The sequence below is a fragment of the Sceloporus occidentalis genome, unplaced genomic scaffold (genome assembly GCF_023333645.1).
Source record: "Sceloporus occidentalis isolate IW3139 unplaced genomic scaffold, rSceOcc1.0.p SCAF_2, whole genome shotgun sequence".
NCBI classification, from domain to species: domain Eukaryota; kingdom Metazoa; phylum Chordata; class Lepidosauria; order Squamata; family Phrynosomatidae; genus Sceloporus; species Sceloporus occidentalis.
Genome location: NW_028316982.1, coordinates 39,509,331 through 39,525,690, shown reverse-complemented (window position 1 = coordinate 39,525,690; position 16,360 = coordinate 39,509,331). Strand labels below are relative to the sequence as shown.

At 41.2% G+C, this 16,360-nt stretch overlaps 1 protein-coding gene across 9 annotated transcripts in view; it reads right to left on the bottom strand.

The window, feature by feature from the left end:
* The window catches only part of LOC149318181 (A-kinase anchor protein SPHKAP-like), a 93,583-nt gene that overhangs the window by 18,747 nt on the left and 58,476 nt on the right, over positions 1 to 16,360 (bottom strand). For 8 of the 9 annotated variants that reach the window (XM_089509159.1, XM_089509166.1, XM_089509163.1 and 5 more), the window contains 3 exons: positions 6,827 to 6,886; positions 1,855 to 1,989; positions 100 to 355 (listed from right to left, as the gene is read on the bottom strand). In XM_089509159.1, the coding sequence (XP_089365285.1) occupies positions 100 to 355; positions 1,855 to 1,989; positions 6,827 to 6,886 (451 nt within the window). Of the gene's footprint in view, positions 1 to 99; positions 356 to 1,854; positions 1,990 to 6,826; positions 6,887 to 7,499; positions 7,587 to 16,360 lie in introns of those variants that run through there. The other variant, XM_089509167.1, reaches the window with a different exon arrangement.

Sequence of the window (16,360 nt, the reverse complement as noted above, 5' to 3'; positions counted from 1 at the left end):
ATGCTCCCATTAACATCAGATGTAGTTTACATGAGCATTGCCCCCTATGGGTTCAGTGTGTACAGTGTATAGATTTACATGAAGTCACCTAGATTTTACCGTGTTTATATTCCTCTGGCTCATTCTCATCTTCAAAGTGTTCAGATGCTGTGAGAAAATCTTCTTCTATCGAGGACACTGAGCAATTAGTATCGTCCTCAGGCTTTAAGATACCAGCTTCTATGTGCAGCTGCTTCTCCTGCACAAGCTCCAGCCCAATCAGAAACTTGTTTATTTCAAAGATGATGCAGCTTGTGCTGTTCTTTCTGTTTCCTCTTGCACACTGAACCAGACAGACATCTGCCAGCCAAGAACACTAGAGAGAGGAGAAATCACCCAAGCAGTTATGCAATTAAAAGGAAAATGAAGCATTTCAGTCAAAATCTTTTCATCTCTCCCACATATTTCATGCAATAAATTAATACTTGTAATATATTCCAAATGTCTGTTGTGCTTATTATGCTTAAGGCAACGCTGAACTCACAGAATTTACTTCTGTGCAAACATGCAAAGGATTACAAGGCAGGGTATCAACAGCAAGATTTTATCTGGGTGTCACGCTCCCAGGTTCTTCAGGTTTTAGCACACAACAAAGGTCGCTTTTGATCATGGTTGGATGTTAAAACCCTTCCACCACCTTCTGACTCATCAAGTCCTTGGCAGAATCTGCATCTCTCTGATTTCATAGAAGTCTAAGACTGCTAGTTAAGGCAAGGAGCTTTTAATGGTTGAGTCAGTTTTTCCTGAGAAGGGGGGGTGGTGCAGCCAGAATTTAACACGATATGATACCGGCGTACGCAGTGGCTGAGCTCCCATGACTGGAGAAAGAAGATTTTCATTTTAAAAAACAAAGAAGAGTTGCACCCCATTAATGGAAGTACTCTTCACATGAGAGCAGCCCTAATTCCATTCTATTGCCTAAATTAATTTTTTGGATCTAGCACCATTTATTTTTTTCCTTGATGGCATTAAAAATTATCTAGATAAGGAATATAAAAATATACAGGCAATAGTATCCTATGTTTTAACAGCATCTGAAATGAGAAAAGGGCTGGTTAAAGGAAACATATTGCAGTGCAGTTGTCAGCCTCTTTCAAAAATAATTCCAACTGTGTTGAATGGTACTTACCCCAAGGGGTTAGAGGCTTACAGCGTACAAATCCAACACATTTTTACTCAGAAAAAAGAGTCAGTGTGTTCTGTTCCATACCCTAGAAAGTATGGATACAATTTCAGCCCGCATGTACTACTGTGCTAGGATTGGGTACAATATTTGTCTGGATATATGGATGTGTGCGTGTCAATGTTTTTCCTAATTTGCAGTTTAAGCTATTGCAGTTTAAGCAATTAATACAATATTTGCTAGATATTTATAGGTAAACACACAGTAGCAACAAACATAAAATAAAGCTGTTCTTACAATGCAATCTTATACACCCTTATTGCTGCTGTTGCGTGCCTTCAAGTCATTTCTGACTTATGGCAATCCTATGGTGAACCTATCTCAGGATTGTCTGGGGCTGAGAGTGTGTGATTCATCCAAGGTAACCCAGTGGATTTCCATGCTGAGTGGGTCACCAGGGCTGTAGTAGTCCAACACTCAAACCACTACACCATGCTGTCTCTCTATACGTGCCTACACAGAGGTAAGTCATGTTGAATTCCTTGGAACTGACTCCTGGGTCAGTATGTATAGGATTTTATCACCTCTGTGCATCAGCAAACTAGAATCAACCCTCCCTACTTTCTGTGTTGTTTCTTTTATAAGGCACAGAAACCCTACAAGAGAGCTGAAGATCAATTTAAAGTTTATACCTGGGATACTTCAAAATCATTCTGAAGGTTCCCTGATGTTAAGCCACTCAGAAGGATGATTTCATTCTCTTTTGGTGGCTGTACATTCATAGAGCTGATAAGCTTTGGGAGATTTGGGGAGATGCCAACTAATCTCTGAAATACAAAAAAGACAATCACAAGATATCCCACTCTTCTAATCAGTCATGCTATCAAGCATAAATTAAAAGCCATTTTAACCCCCTCAAAAGTTACTGGGAAGCAAACTCAACACTAGGAATGGATTGACTAGCCTGAACATGAAAGTCTTATAACCCAACAATTACAAGGCTCATAGATGTATATCAAACAGTCGGAATGAGGGGTGTCTAGCTTTTTCAACACAGATTCTGGGCCTTTATGCTCAGTAAAGTGTAAGTAAGCAAGCATCTAGCTTCCAGACACAGTCCTGGTTTTATTTGTATAGCATTAAATCTCTATATAATTTTAATTTTTTAAATTTGTTTTATTTATATACCGCTATTCCAAAGATCATAGCGGTGAACAGCAAGTAAGCTAATTAGCAAGTAAGCTAATTTGCCCCCAACAGTCTGGGTACTCATTTTAGCGACCTCGGAAGGATGCAAGCCTGAGTCGAGCTTGGGCCCTTTTGCTGGTCTTGAACTCGCAACCTTGTGGTTTTGAGTGAATGGCTGCAGTACAGGCATTTAACCACTGCGCCACCAGGGCAGTATGTATGTGTAAGTACGGTATGTGTAAACCCCTTGGATACCTAACACAACTTCACACACAGTTTAAATGATGTCATTCAAAAAGTGCTTAAAAAGGTTAAACTTTAATGCTATTAATTAATACCAATACGGGGGGCGAGGGGATCCCAGCAAATCTACAGCGCTATATAAATAATAATAACAACAACAACAACAACAACAACAACAACAAAGAGACCTATGACCACATGAAAGACTAACACCATCTATAGTGGCAGAAGCTTTTGTGAGACACAGTACATTTCATTGAATGTACAATATCAATGAACTAGATTTTATAAAGATTAGCACTATTTTGTGAAGCCTCATTGACAAAAGTGCAAGAACCAAAGGGTCTTCTTACTCAAAATTTAGTGACAAAAATGTTTAGATTCAAGAGAGAACTATAAAAGGATGACAAAATTTCTGGAAATTGTATTTAGCTCAGATAAAAAAAGATAAACAAAAGAAACACTGGCATTGTTTCAAATATTTACAAGGATGTCAAAAAGAAAAGAAGAAATCACTCTCTCTTCCCCCTCCCATTGCATCAAAGGATCAGATAAACAGCAGTTTTAAATTACTGAAAGGTAGCTTTAGCCAAATATTATGAAAATCTTTAACTATAAAAACCTTTTCAAAAATCCATAGTATAGTAATACAATTATTAGGCCAACCAGAAAGCACAAAAAATCTCTTTGCAAACTTTCAAGACTGCAGGTTGTTTCATCAGGTAGAGATATTTTAAAGAGCAGGCAGAAGAATGGCAATCTTAGGGCCCAGTCCTAAGGACTACAGCACAGCTTTGGTGCAGCTTCTGGCCTCTTAAAATGCATGTATCATTTAAACAGCATACCTCCAAAGTGACCTGAAGCAGCTTTATTTTGGCCTGTCTGTATGGGCCCTTAGTCATGTAGTCTGCATATTCTGTTTAGATGTTATGGGAGGAAGGATCAATTGACTATGAAATCAGGCTCATTGGGTTGCATTCTAAAAACCTCTAGGCTACCTAGAACCAGAAAAGGCAGCAAACATTGATGCTCCATTTTGAAAGCACAACTTCTCACCCTTGAAAACACAGAACTAACTTTATGAAGTGCAAAGCTCACAAGCCCATTTGTAGGGAGACAGCAGAGAATTCCTTAGGCAGTGTCTATATTGCTAGGACTGGAGATGCATTCTAGGAATTTATGGAATCTCCTGCCTTGAAGTTTGCCAAGGGAATTCTGGACAGTGACCTGTTGACTATCCCTGAGGAGAAGTGTTCTGTGATGGGTGGGCTCCTTCTTTCTGCCTAAAAATGCAGGGCAGAAGAAAGTAATGCTGGCCAGGACCTCAGTTGGCATGTTAGGTAAATGAAGAGTAACTGTATTACTTAGAGAAAGAGCTCCATAAGCTGTGGGATCTTTCCCATTCTCCAAAGGTCCAGTGAACTATTCAGGCTATCCTAGACACATTCTGGCTCTTGGTGTACTTGTTAAGAGGAAGTGGTGATCAGTCTGAGAAAGAGAAGCCTTTTTTCTTCAAGATCCAGTTCAGTTAGAAACTGGCAAGTCATTTACTCTTTCCTACTGGTTTTATCTTGGATTCAACTGTTTTTATTCATAGGCTGGAATCTCATCCATAGGTTCCCCTGTGGGAGGGACTGAACATTTTTGTCCAATGTGCAAAATCCAGATTCAGTTCAAGATCATGGTAGCAGAATTGCGTGAGCAGATGCACATTCTTGACTTATGCATATTCATCTGCCCTTGCTGAATTTAGCGGTAATACTCCTTTGATTCCACATTCATTTCTGCAGTGTTGCCATTTAGTACAAGGGTTACACAGCACAACCTCAAGATTCTGTGTGTAAAGATTTACACTATGCATACTGCACAACAACACTATGCAAACTGTAACTGGTAGTCTGAAAATGCAAGTACCAACCCACTCAATCAACATGATGGGGAAACACTGTAAAAGTAAGGAATCCTTGAATACCCTTCTTGCAGTTTCTAGTTTCTGAAAGCAGGTAATGTCAGACATGTCACACAAATGTTGTTGATCCTTCAAGAGGCTTAGCAGTATTCTAGCCCCATTTGCCAAGATGTCTGGTGCCTTTCTCTGGTCTTATTCATTTACTGCTCTTTGAAGAGAACATACAGCTTCCTGCTGTATTGAACTGGTGAATGTGAATTGGTTACAGCACAGAAAAATATAAACTGTCATGGCTTAATGATACTGGATTTTGACTAAATTTCATTAGGAGGTTGGAATAATTTTCTTCTGTCTGTGAATCTATTGGCAAATTCATATTTACTAGAGATATCCATGTGAGTTCCCTGAAGCTCTAGTCGGTTTGCAGTCACACTCATAAGGAGACAATGTTTATGTGAACCAATCCTCCTTTATGGAGGATATATACATGGCTGTTGTAATTTCTGTTATCAATTTGGTGGTTTCTCTTCCCATTTCCCCAGATCTAGAAACAGGTTCAAACATGTTATCATTCTTCTGCTTACTTTTCTGTATTATAAACTATTTTTGTATTGTACTGTACCTTCTCTGCATGGGGAGAACGGTTGTAACAAACTTGTTACACCGTATTATTAATTCATCCTTCAGGGATGGGCAGTTTCCATCTACTTTGAAGACGGCCATTGTAAAACCTTTGTTGAAAAAGCCCTCCCTTGACCCCCTACTTTGGAATAATTATCGGCCTGTCTCGCTGCTGCCATTTTTAGGGAAGGTGATCGAGAGGGCAGTTGCCTTTCAGCTTCAGGGGATCTTGGATGAGACGGATTATCTGGACCCATTTCAAACTGGCTTCCGGGCGGGCTATGGAGTTGAGACTGCTATGGTCACCCTAGTTGATGATCTCTGTCTGGGCATGGACAGGGGGAGCGTGTCCCTGTTAGTGCTCTTGGACATCTCAGCGGCCTTTGATACCATCGACCATGGTATCCTTCTGGAACGCCTGGGGGAGTTGGGAATTGGGGGCACTGCTCTGCAGTGGTTCCGTTCCTACCTCTCGGGTAGATTCCAGATGGTGGAGCTGGGGGACTGTCGCTCCGATAGGAGGGCCCTTACATCTGGGGTCCCTCAGGGAGTGATTTTGTCCCCTATGCTATTTAACATTTACATGAAGCCGCTGGGAGAGATCATCCGGAGACACGGGGCGCAGTGTTATCAGTACGCTGATGACACCCAAATAGTCTTCTCTGTGTCTCTGACTGATGCAGTGACTAGGGATGGCATCTCTCCTGTAAATGCCTGCTTGGAGTCGGTAATGGGCTGGATGAGGGAAAACAGACTCAGCTTGAATCCAGAGAAAACGGAAGTACTGGTGATAGGCTCCCCTGGCCCGGGTAAGGAAATTTTTCCACCTGTCCTGAATGGGGTCACGCTCCCCGTGAAGGACTCTGCTCGCAGTCTGCGGGTGCTTCTGGACTCGCTACTCCACCTAACATCTCAGGTGGATGCGGCGGTCAGGAGCACTTGTTATCAGCTTCGGCTGATACGCCAGCTGCGTCCCTTCCTGGGCCGGGGAGACCTTGAAACCGTGGTACATGCTCTGGTAACCTCTCGGTTGGATTTCTGTAATGCGCTTTACATGGGGCAACCCTTGTACCAAACTCGGAAGCTTCAATTAGTGCAGAATATGGCTGCTAGGCTGGTTACTGGATGTTCCAGGGCCAGCCATATAACACCAGTATTGAAAGATCTCCATTGGCTGCCTATTTGCTTCCAGGCCGAATACAAGGTGTTGGTTATTACCTATAAAGCCCTAAATGGCTTGGACCCAGGGTACTTGGAGGACCGCCTCTCCCCAAACAGTCCGCCCCGCACTATCAGGTCGGGTGGGAAATATCTTTTGAGAGTTCCAGATGCTCGATTTAGTTCATCTCGGAGGGCATTTTCAGTTTCGGCCTCTCAGCTCTGGAACTCTCTCCCCCATGAGCTCCGTACAGTCACCACCCTTGATGGTTTTAAGAAGAACCTGAAGACCTTTTTATTTCGCCAGGCTTTTCCCCCATGAGCCTGTTGTCATCTTTTCTCCCCTGGCAATGTAATTGGCAGATTCCATCTATCCAGCCATTTGTATGGGGTTGTTTTGTAGGGTTTTAATTGTTAATTGTTGTATTTTTATGATATGATGTATGTTTTACTTGCTGTTGTACACCGCTGTGATCCCTGGAATAGCAGTATAGAAATAAATTAAATTATTATTATTATTAATTATGTATTAGAAGAGCACTTGCCTGTTTCATGAGTTCATTGTCACAATCATCTTTGTGTGCATCCAGATTCACAAAGCAAACCTGCAGTTAGAGAGATAGAAAGAAGGGAAGGAAGGAAGGAAGGAAGGAAGGAAGGAAGGAAGGAAGGAAGGAGATGGGTAAATTCTGAAAAATCCCTTAAAAGTATTGAAAGTATAGAGAAATACTTTTTTCCCCTTAAAACATCATGCAACATGCCAGCTTGTGACATAAAAGAAAATGCTGTAAGTAAATATTGTAAAGTAAAAGTAGGATAAATTCTGAATGCCCCCTGAGAAATCCCCTCAAAGTATTTGGAAGTAAACACAAGTACACTTTTTAAAACACATCGTGGAACATGTCAGCTTCTCACATAAAAGAAAACACTGTAAACAAACATTATAAGGTAATCGGCTTCTTCTCATTGCTCCCAAGAAATAAATTATTAGATCCAGAGTTTAGAAAAATAAAATTTTTGGATCACAAGTATAGGAGTCCTCCATCCAGCATAGCTAATGCCCATGGTAAACTGGAAGATTTCAGGGTCTAAATCCAACTTTTGTTCCAACTATAGTAGGCCTATTAAAATCACAGGGATTTACATCAGTGTTGGCAAATAAGTGCCATGAATCCTGCTTTAGTTAGGATTAAAATTACAGAACGAAGAAAACTGTACCAGCCATGGATGAGGGGAGGCTTTCTGAGCAGTAGTTCTGACATGCTACTTTTTTTAAGAATAACAACCACCTTTCCTTTTTATCAGTGAGATCTGGCACTCCTCTTGAAGTGGCCCTGTCCACAAAAAACTGTCAAGATTGTTCTTGGGACCAGTTTCAGTGGCTGTGGAGAGGATCATGATCATGGAGCTTATGAGAAGAGACTTCTTAGGTTATCCCGTGTAAAAGCGGAAGGCCTGTTAGACTGAAGTAAAATAGCAGTTTATTGACAAAGCCATGTTCAAGTTTATTTTTTATTTATACCTTCTGCAAGTAATGAGTAAAGCATGCTAGCCACTTTATGGTGGAGAATTGAAGAAAAATTCTTCAACTGTAGTACAAGATCTAGGCAAAGCGTATTTAGCTATTATTTGCTCTAGTATGTGTTAGAACTGAAGAAGCTGGAGAATAATGGTGGTGGTGTTTGATTAAATTTAGTAAGAAGCTGTGTATAAGCTAATTGGCTAATCCAATTTGTAAAGTACAGCATATCTCCACAAGTAGAAGTATTAATTGACCCATAAACCTATGATCCTACAGTGGGTATAAGCAGACATATTTTGGAAGGATGTTCCACTGTCTTGGGGCCTCTGCAGATAAAGCTGTATCATAATTCACCCTGTGGAATTCAAGGAATACCAGTACAGAGGAATCAGATTTTGTAAGGCCTCTAGTTCCAGAGGAGGACTCCCTTCCAGAATGTGGGCAGCCAGTGGTAGATGCAGCTGATGGGCACCTTCAGCAAGATGAGCCCTCACTTCAGCCAGATTTGGTGGATACTAAGGAGACATTCCCATCATTTGCAGCACATCAACAAGAAATACAGCTGCACCAAAAGAGTTAACACCTTTTGTAGGAACTTAAGTAAGAAATGCTAAGCAAATAACCACCTGGCATCTCAAGGTCAGGTGGCTAGCAATCTCCCAGCAACTTCTGGGAGTTCTGATTATATGCAATGGTTTATTCTACCTATCTTGCAGTGCTTGTGCTTTTTGATTTTATTTAGATTTTTGACTGCTGGATGGACTTAAGCAGTATATTTTATTATTTTTGCCTTTTGGCTTTGATTATTGTGATTGCTCAGTTCTCATGACTGATTATAGAATGGCTGAGTTCTTGCTACTGTGCCTCCATCTCTGGTGAACTCCCTATGGCGGGATACAGACCACCCCAAAAGGACAGTCTGTCGCCGCCTCCATTTCCAGTGGCGGGAAGCCTCAGCCTCCAAATGGGGAGGCTTCCCAGCAGCAGAAAAAGAACCCGCAAAAAGTGGGTTCTTTTTGCGTCGCGCTTGCAACGCCCAAGTGCACAAATGGCGCACTCGTGATGTCGCTAGCGCCAAATGATGTGCGGACGCTATGCGTCTGTTGCATCAAAATGGCGGCGCCCGTATGTACAGGGCGCCGCCATTTTGACGCCCCCGTCATGTGCTAGGGGTGAGGCCAGTATGGACAGCCAACTCTTAGCATGTGATGGGGGGTGGCAGAAAAGGCCCATTTAAATCGGGCCCATATTAATCATGTATGACCTGGATTCACCCCTAACTGCCTTCCCATACTATAGTTTGCCTTACTTGACATTTCCCACCTGTAAGCATAAAATATATTTCTGCTTGACTGTCATGAACAGCCACATCACAATCTGGTTTCCAGACTGCACTTTGCACATGCCTAACTACACTAGGAAACAGGACAAGACTAGATCCAGAGGATATGCTAATATTTCCTTTCCAATGCTATTTCAATAAGCAAAACAAAATGAAGACATTACTGCATAATGAAATTTCCATGTAAAAATTGTTGTGTCGATCAGTATTAGTTTACCATCTGATCACTAATGAAGATCTATTTATGTAGGGCTGGAAAGAATCTAATAAAGATGGACTTATGTAGGGTGGGAAAGAATCTGAAGGTGAACTCATTTAATAAAGCAGCACCTTCCACAGAACAACATTATTATGAGATTAAAACATACCCCTAGAAGAATAAATCACAGCATGTTATCTGTGGATGACTACTCACCATCTTAAATTGAACATGAATAAAATAAAGATCCTGGTGTTTCAGCCTGACTGCCCAGTAGCTCCACTTCCATGCCCTCTGCTGGGTTTACAGGGCTATACATTGGTCCCTGTCCCAGCTGCCAGGAACCTTGGGAATCTGCTGGATAATAGTTGGTCTCTGCTCCCCTCAAGGCAACTATGAAGGCATGTAACTTCCATCTTTTGAACATCCACAGAATCTGTAGATTTTTTTACCATTGAGACCGCCTATCTGTTTGTCCAGGCTTTGGTTATCTCACTCCTCAACTATTGTAATAGTTTACTGGCAGGTGTGCCTTCTTGCTCTCTTTTCCACCTGGTTCTACTCCAGAATAATGCTGTTTGGGTTGCTTTGTTTGTTCTTATGTCTGATGTTCCACCCTTTGGTGCAAAGAAGATTATATATGGCGAGTTACAGACTGCCCAAAACAGGCGGTCTGCTGCCGCCAGTTGCTGTGTCCAGGAACTGCAGCGGCCAAACCGCGCGGTTCCCAGGCGCAGCAAGAAAGAAGTGCCGAAATGGCGCTTCTTTCAGTGACTTGGAAGTGGCGCTGCGAGGCGCTAGTCGCGCACTCGTGGCGTCACTTACGCCATGCGTCGTCCAGACGCTATGCGTCCGCGACGTCAAAATGGTGGCCCTCATGTGGTCGGGCGCCGCCATTTTGTATGGACTCGGTCCGTATTAGGGTTGAAGGGCGTCTGGAAGGGACACCCCTTCTCAACCCTAACACGCCCCTTCCTAATCCTAATACACCCCTTCGGCGCGTCTATAACGCGCCTATAAATGTTATTAAGAAACTGGAATATCAGTAGGACAACAAAATGGATATCAAAGGCCCGTTACAGACGGGCATAAAGTACGGACTGGGTCCGTACTAGGGTTAGAAAGGGGCATCCCTTCCGGACGCCCCTAACCCTAATACGGACCGAGTCCGTACAAAATGGCAGCGCCCTTTACACAGGGGGGCTGGCATCTTGACGTAGTGGATGCTTTGCATCTGCACAGCGCATGGCGCATATGGCGCTGCGAGTGCGCCATTGGTGCCTTGCGGTGTCATAACTGCACCGCAAAGAGAAGCGCTATTTTGGCGCTTCTTATTTGCAGCGCGGAGGAGCCACACAGTTTGGATGCTGGGGCTCCTCCTCGCTGCAACCGGCAGCGGTGCGCGACTGCCCATTTTGGGCGGTCTGTAATGCGCCTTATTTACAAAATAGCTATGCCACGATTCATGTTATGTGTGGAGCATTAACTTAGTTCTGACCCATATTAATTTATTGTATGCAAAACATTGGCTGCAGAACCAATTAGACTAATTTAGCCCTCCTGGGAACAAATTGTTTTTCCAATTTCTTACTTCATTTATAGTTTTATTTATTTATTTGTTATGTAATATCCTGAAAAAAATCAGTTGGTTGGTTCAGTGTCACTGTATCCATGGGGGTTTATGCTAAGCTTATGGCTAGGAAACATTTGCTCTTAAAATGTAAATATGAAAGCCATAAGGATATTAAGCAATAAAACAATAAAACAGAGATAATTTTTTCCAAACTTTTAAAAAGTCTGTTCCCTAGCACTGCTTTTCCCTTGAAAATGTATACACATGACAATAATATCAAGATAACATTTCCATGAAAGGTTGCTTTAACCAAATCAGTTTCATTAAGTAATAAAACTTTTGATTTTCCCTTATTCAAAATGCTTGGGACCAGATTATTTTGGGTTTCAGAGTTTTTCAGATTTTGGAATATTTGCATATGCATAATGAAATATCTTGGAGATGGGAACCATGTCTAAACATGAAATTCATTATGTATAAATGGGAGTGCCAACACATCTGATAGTCTTGATGAGAAATCTGTACTCAGGACAAGAGGCTACTGTCAGAACAGAACACAGAGAAACAGAACTGTTTCCAATCGGCAAAGGGGGTCAGGTAAGTCTGCACCCTTTCACTCTACCTGTTCAACTTATATGCAGAAAATGTTATATGAAGAACAGTCGGAGGATACCGTGGACAGCCAAAAAGATAAACAAGTCGATCCTAGAGCAGATCAAGGTAGAAATCTCCCTTGAACCCAAGATGACAAAATTTAGGCTTACTTAGGCTGTTGTACCTCAGACACATCACAAGAAGGCATGACCCATTAGAAAAGACAATGATGTTGGAGAAGGTAGAGGGCAGTAGAAAGAGAGGAAGACCACATATCAGATGGATTGACTCAATCAGAGAGACCACCTGCCTGAATCTACAGAGACTCTGCAGAGAAGTAGAGTATAGGAGACATCTTATTCACAATAATGCAATGAAAGGTGAAGGGAAGTAGAAACAGAAGAAGGCCATATATAAGATGGATGGACTCTATTAAGGAGGTCATGGGTATGAATTTGCAGGAAGTAAGCAAAACAGCGGAGCACAGGGAGTTTTGGAGATGTCTCATATATAGGGTCACCATGGGTTGAAATTGACTCAAGGGCAGTTAACAACAATAAAAACCTTATACACATACTAAAGTAAAGTATACACAATTTTTTAAAAATAATTTTGTGCATCAAACATAGTTTGTGTACATTAACCATTAGAAAGCAAAGTTATCACTATATCAAGAACTCATGTGGACAATTTTGAATTTTAGAATATTTTGGAGTTTGTAATTTTGGATAAGGGAGACTCTCCCTATACAACAAAAATTTTAGCTACCCTGAGTTCCATTTTTTTTGTCAAAAAGATGAGATAGAGACTGAATAACAAACAAAAACCCCCCAAAAACCAAATAAAATGTCTATCTATGTATCTCTAAATCTACAAAGATATCTACCTCTCTGTAAAGAAGTTGTGCATGAGATGTATGTATGTGTGTAGTTTACCTGTTCAAGAGTTTTAGCTGGTTAAGAGAGCCCCACTGTCTTGAAAGTACAGTCAGCCTGCACGGGTTTCTCTTACATGGCTTTCAGCTTACGCTGAAGCTGCGGGAGAATTAAATAATGGGCCATGCACCATGTGGGCGTGCCCATTGTTTTCAATGGGGCACAAGCATACATGGTTTTCCCCTTACCAGAACAGATCCCCATGTAAGGGGAGGGCTGACTGTACAGTTATTAACACTTATCTTTTATCCTAGTTCTGTACCCAACCCTGAATCTATTAATTAGTAAGTTATTTGTTTACAGATCAAGTAAGCAGGTTTGCTAATTTTGCTTCTATTTGCATAACCATATCAGCAGGCTGCACTTATGTGAAAAAATCCCTGGATCTGGAGACATTATGTTCTGATTAAATAAAGTATTCCTGGAACACTTTGTGAATCAGTACTAAAGGAAAATATTGTTCTCTAAAATTCACCACTCCTTTCACAGACAGCTAATGGATTGGGGGGGGGGGGGGGAACTGCAAAGTTATCACATCTCTCTCTAACACGCAAAAAAGTGCACACTTACATTCATGCACCCCAAATCCTGCCTTTTGGTCTCTGTTTCCTTCTGAAGATTGCAATACTATGCATGATTAGTACCATGTTGTTTTCCTTTGCAGCACATAAATTAATAGAATGTTTGTCAAGTCATATTCAGATTTCAAAGGAAGTAAATCACATTAATTTAGATCTATGCTGGAACGATATCAGAGTGTGATTTTACATTCTAAAAAGGGAAATGACAGTTTCAAATAAGGATAATTTCTCCACAGGATCATAATTGAATACTGAGCTGTTCAATATCATCACCCCCCCCCCCCCCCGAGCACTTTCAACATCTGGATGCACTTTTCCCCCTGGAGTTGCAGTTAGCTAAAGTCTGGAAACAAAAATATTATTTACATAATGTTTCTTTGGGGAAAAGCAAAATGCAACCCTAACAATTATTAAGAGGTAGGCAAAAGGCCAATGTGTCCCAAATTTATTTTCAGCATTTCTGAAAGTGAAGCTCCATTTCTTATTTCTGATGTCTCCTAGGAATAAAGCAAAACAGTGTCTTCAGCAGATCACTATAATCCAACCATCTGCTCTCCCTGCCCGTAGAAGAACACCAATTGTTCTGCTGGATGTCAAAGTGCTGAGCTATAGACCTGTCAAGTAAAATAAACTGCACCAATATTTTGTTAATATTAATTTGGGGGGATGGAAAGAGAACAGGTGTGCAAGCACTGTGCCATCTGATGGGTTTTGGCTTTAACGGGTGCTGAAGACTGAAACCAAGCTGGAACTTGACATACTGCCTAAAGTGCTCCATGCCCTCTGCCAAGTCACTATCCCAGCCAGGATTCTCCAGCAGCCATTTCTCCCCACCACTTCTAAAATGAACGTAGGGAAGCTTACTTACATAGTGGTAAGCTTTGGAATGTTATGAGGAAAGGTGATTAAGCTTCCATCCCCACTCCTGAACAAAGTCAGTCCCATCACTGGGCAGTAAGATGGCAGCCTCGGGCAATGTATTTTGGGTGCCATAAAGGGAGAGCAAATTGTTATTTCATGTGTATTGCTATATTTTTAAGACAAAGAAGGGTGTTTATGGGATTTTCTGCCTCATTATGTGCCCAAATAACTTGGCTAGCTTTGATCACTATGCACCTTGAGTTGAGCAGTGAGAACCATTTGCTGTTCTTCCCCAGGCAGAAAAATCTCCTGCCTTCCTCCTAAGGATGATGACATGACCCTAACCAGCTTAACTGCAAGGTATCTTTAGAGGTTTCCAGCCACTTAGCAGGCACCCTAAGTGGTTCTAGCACTGTGAAATAACAAATACTTAAATGAGAATAACAAATATGGCATCTAGCACAGTCCTGATCCTGAAGACAGATACAATTGCTTAGTCACAGACACAATCAGATAAGTGCTTCATTAACTGTTCCTCACTCCACCCATTCCTCCTCTCATATCCTCTCCATTCTCATATGTTAGTTCCACATCCATTTCTCGTCATCTGCTTTCTTGTCTTTTCTGTTTCTAGTCCTTTCTGTTTTCTGTTTACTGGATTGATGTACAAAATCAAGCAACCTTCTCTTATTCATTTTTTGAGGGCATGTGTGACTGATTGTGCTGAAAAGTATTTAAAAAGAAGCACGAGGAAGCTGTACTTTGTTTGGGGGCATTCACACTCAGTTTTTTGTCCTGAAGAGATGTGCATCACTGCACTAATGCATATCGGGATCATTGTTCTCATTATGTTTTGGATTTGCGAATCTCTCTGAATCTTTTTAACCCTTGGGTTATTCATACGTGCCATTGTTTTGGGATAAAATGCAGCTGCCTCTATTCCCTTGAATGATGCAGCGCAATCAGAATCAATTCGGAAGTGTATTCACACTGCCGAAGATGCAGATCTATGTGGATCTTTCAGGAAAATTTGGGGGGGAAAACGGTATCAAATACCCCAGGTTTTTTGATAGTGCCCCCCCCCCCAACTGTACAGAGTACATTCAGGGTGAGTATGAACACCAAGGAAATAACCCGGATTGATCCTGGATTAATTTCGTAGTATAAATGGGGCCCTTCTCTTGTATTACTAGACAACACAAAATGTGGGCATCTTCTCTGAGAAAAAATGTTTATAAATTCTGTTTCTATTTTATCCATAAGCAGTGAAAAACTGGGGTTCACTTTGTTTTTTGAACTAATTTGGATGAACTTTTCAAAGTATTGAATGGATTAGCTTTACAAGAACTGACCACTGAGGTCCACAGGAATGTGTTCTTTTCCTCCCTCCAGCACATTTATAAAGAAATCAGAACCTTTCAGTTCTTTTTTTTTTAAAAAAAATAGCCACAGTTTATATCCAAATGTTGTAAGTGTGGTTAATCTTAACATTGGCTTGTTAAAAGCAGGCAGCTTCATAAACCAATTTGAAGTTGAATGGTTTCAGTAAACCATAGTTTAGTAATCATAGTTGGTTCAGTAAAAAAAACTTAACGATGGCCATGAAGAAAAGCAGTTAGTATGTGAGCGGAAGCCTTGCAAATCTAATTCTAAATTTCTAGATGTCATAATTCTAGCCTGCACATTACCTGAAGTGTGTACAGAAATGATTAAATAGGCACTGAAAAATGTGAATATAGGAGGATTCTGTATTACAAAAGGGATCCATTCTGGGACCCTTTGCATAGTACAATTTTTGCATATAATCTGGAATGTTATTTCTCTGAGATGAACAACCAAGTGTTCTCTATAGGCATTTTCTAGGTCCTCCAGCATGATTCTATGGTATGCTTCCACTGGAAGGTGACCATAGAGCCATGCTGGAGGACCTACAAATGCCTAGAGAAGTGCTCTTTCTAGGCATTTGTAGGTCCTTCAGTGAAACTCTATGGTCAACTTATGGTGGAAGCATACCATAGAATCATGCTGGAAGACCTAGAAAATGCAAAGAGAGAACATTCCCCCCCTAATGCATGTAACTGAACCTGTCTTATGTGAACTTGTGTAATATGGGGTCCACTTGTACAAGAAACTGTCCACCAGAGAGAGGGCCTTTTCAATAGTGGCACCTGCATGTTGGGACTGCTTTTAAACAGTGCCCCTGGTTTAAGCAAAATCCATTTTGTTCTGTCAAGTTTCTGTTATCTGTGTTGGCCTTCTAAAAATATTTGTTCCCCCTGGCTTGAGACATTTTTAAAAAAGTTTCCCAAGTTCATGAGTGTTACTGATGACATTGGCTAATGTTTTGGTTTTCTTTGCAGAACATGCTCATAATGCTTATAATGTAAGTGTGCTCCAAACCACTGACTCCAAACCAGGGTACAACAAAACTGCACTAAATACCATTAGCCTAAGTCAAACAGAGGAAACAGA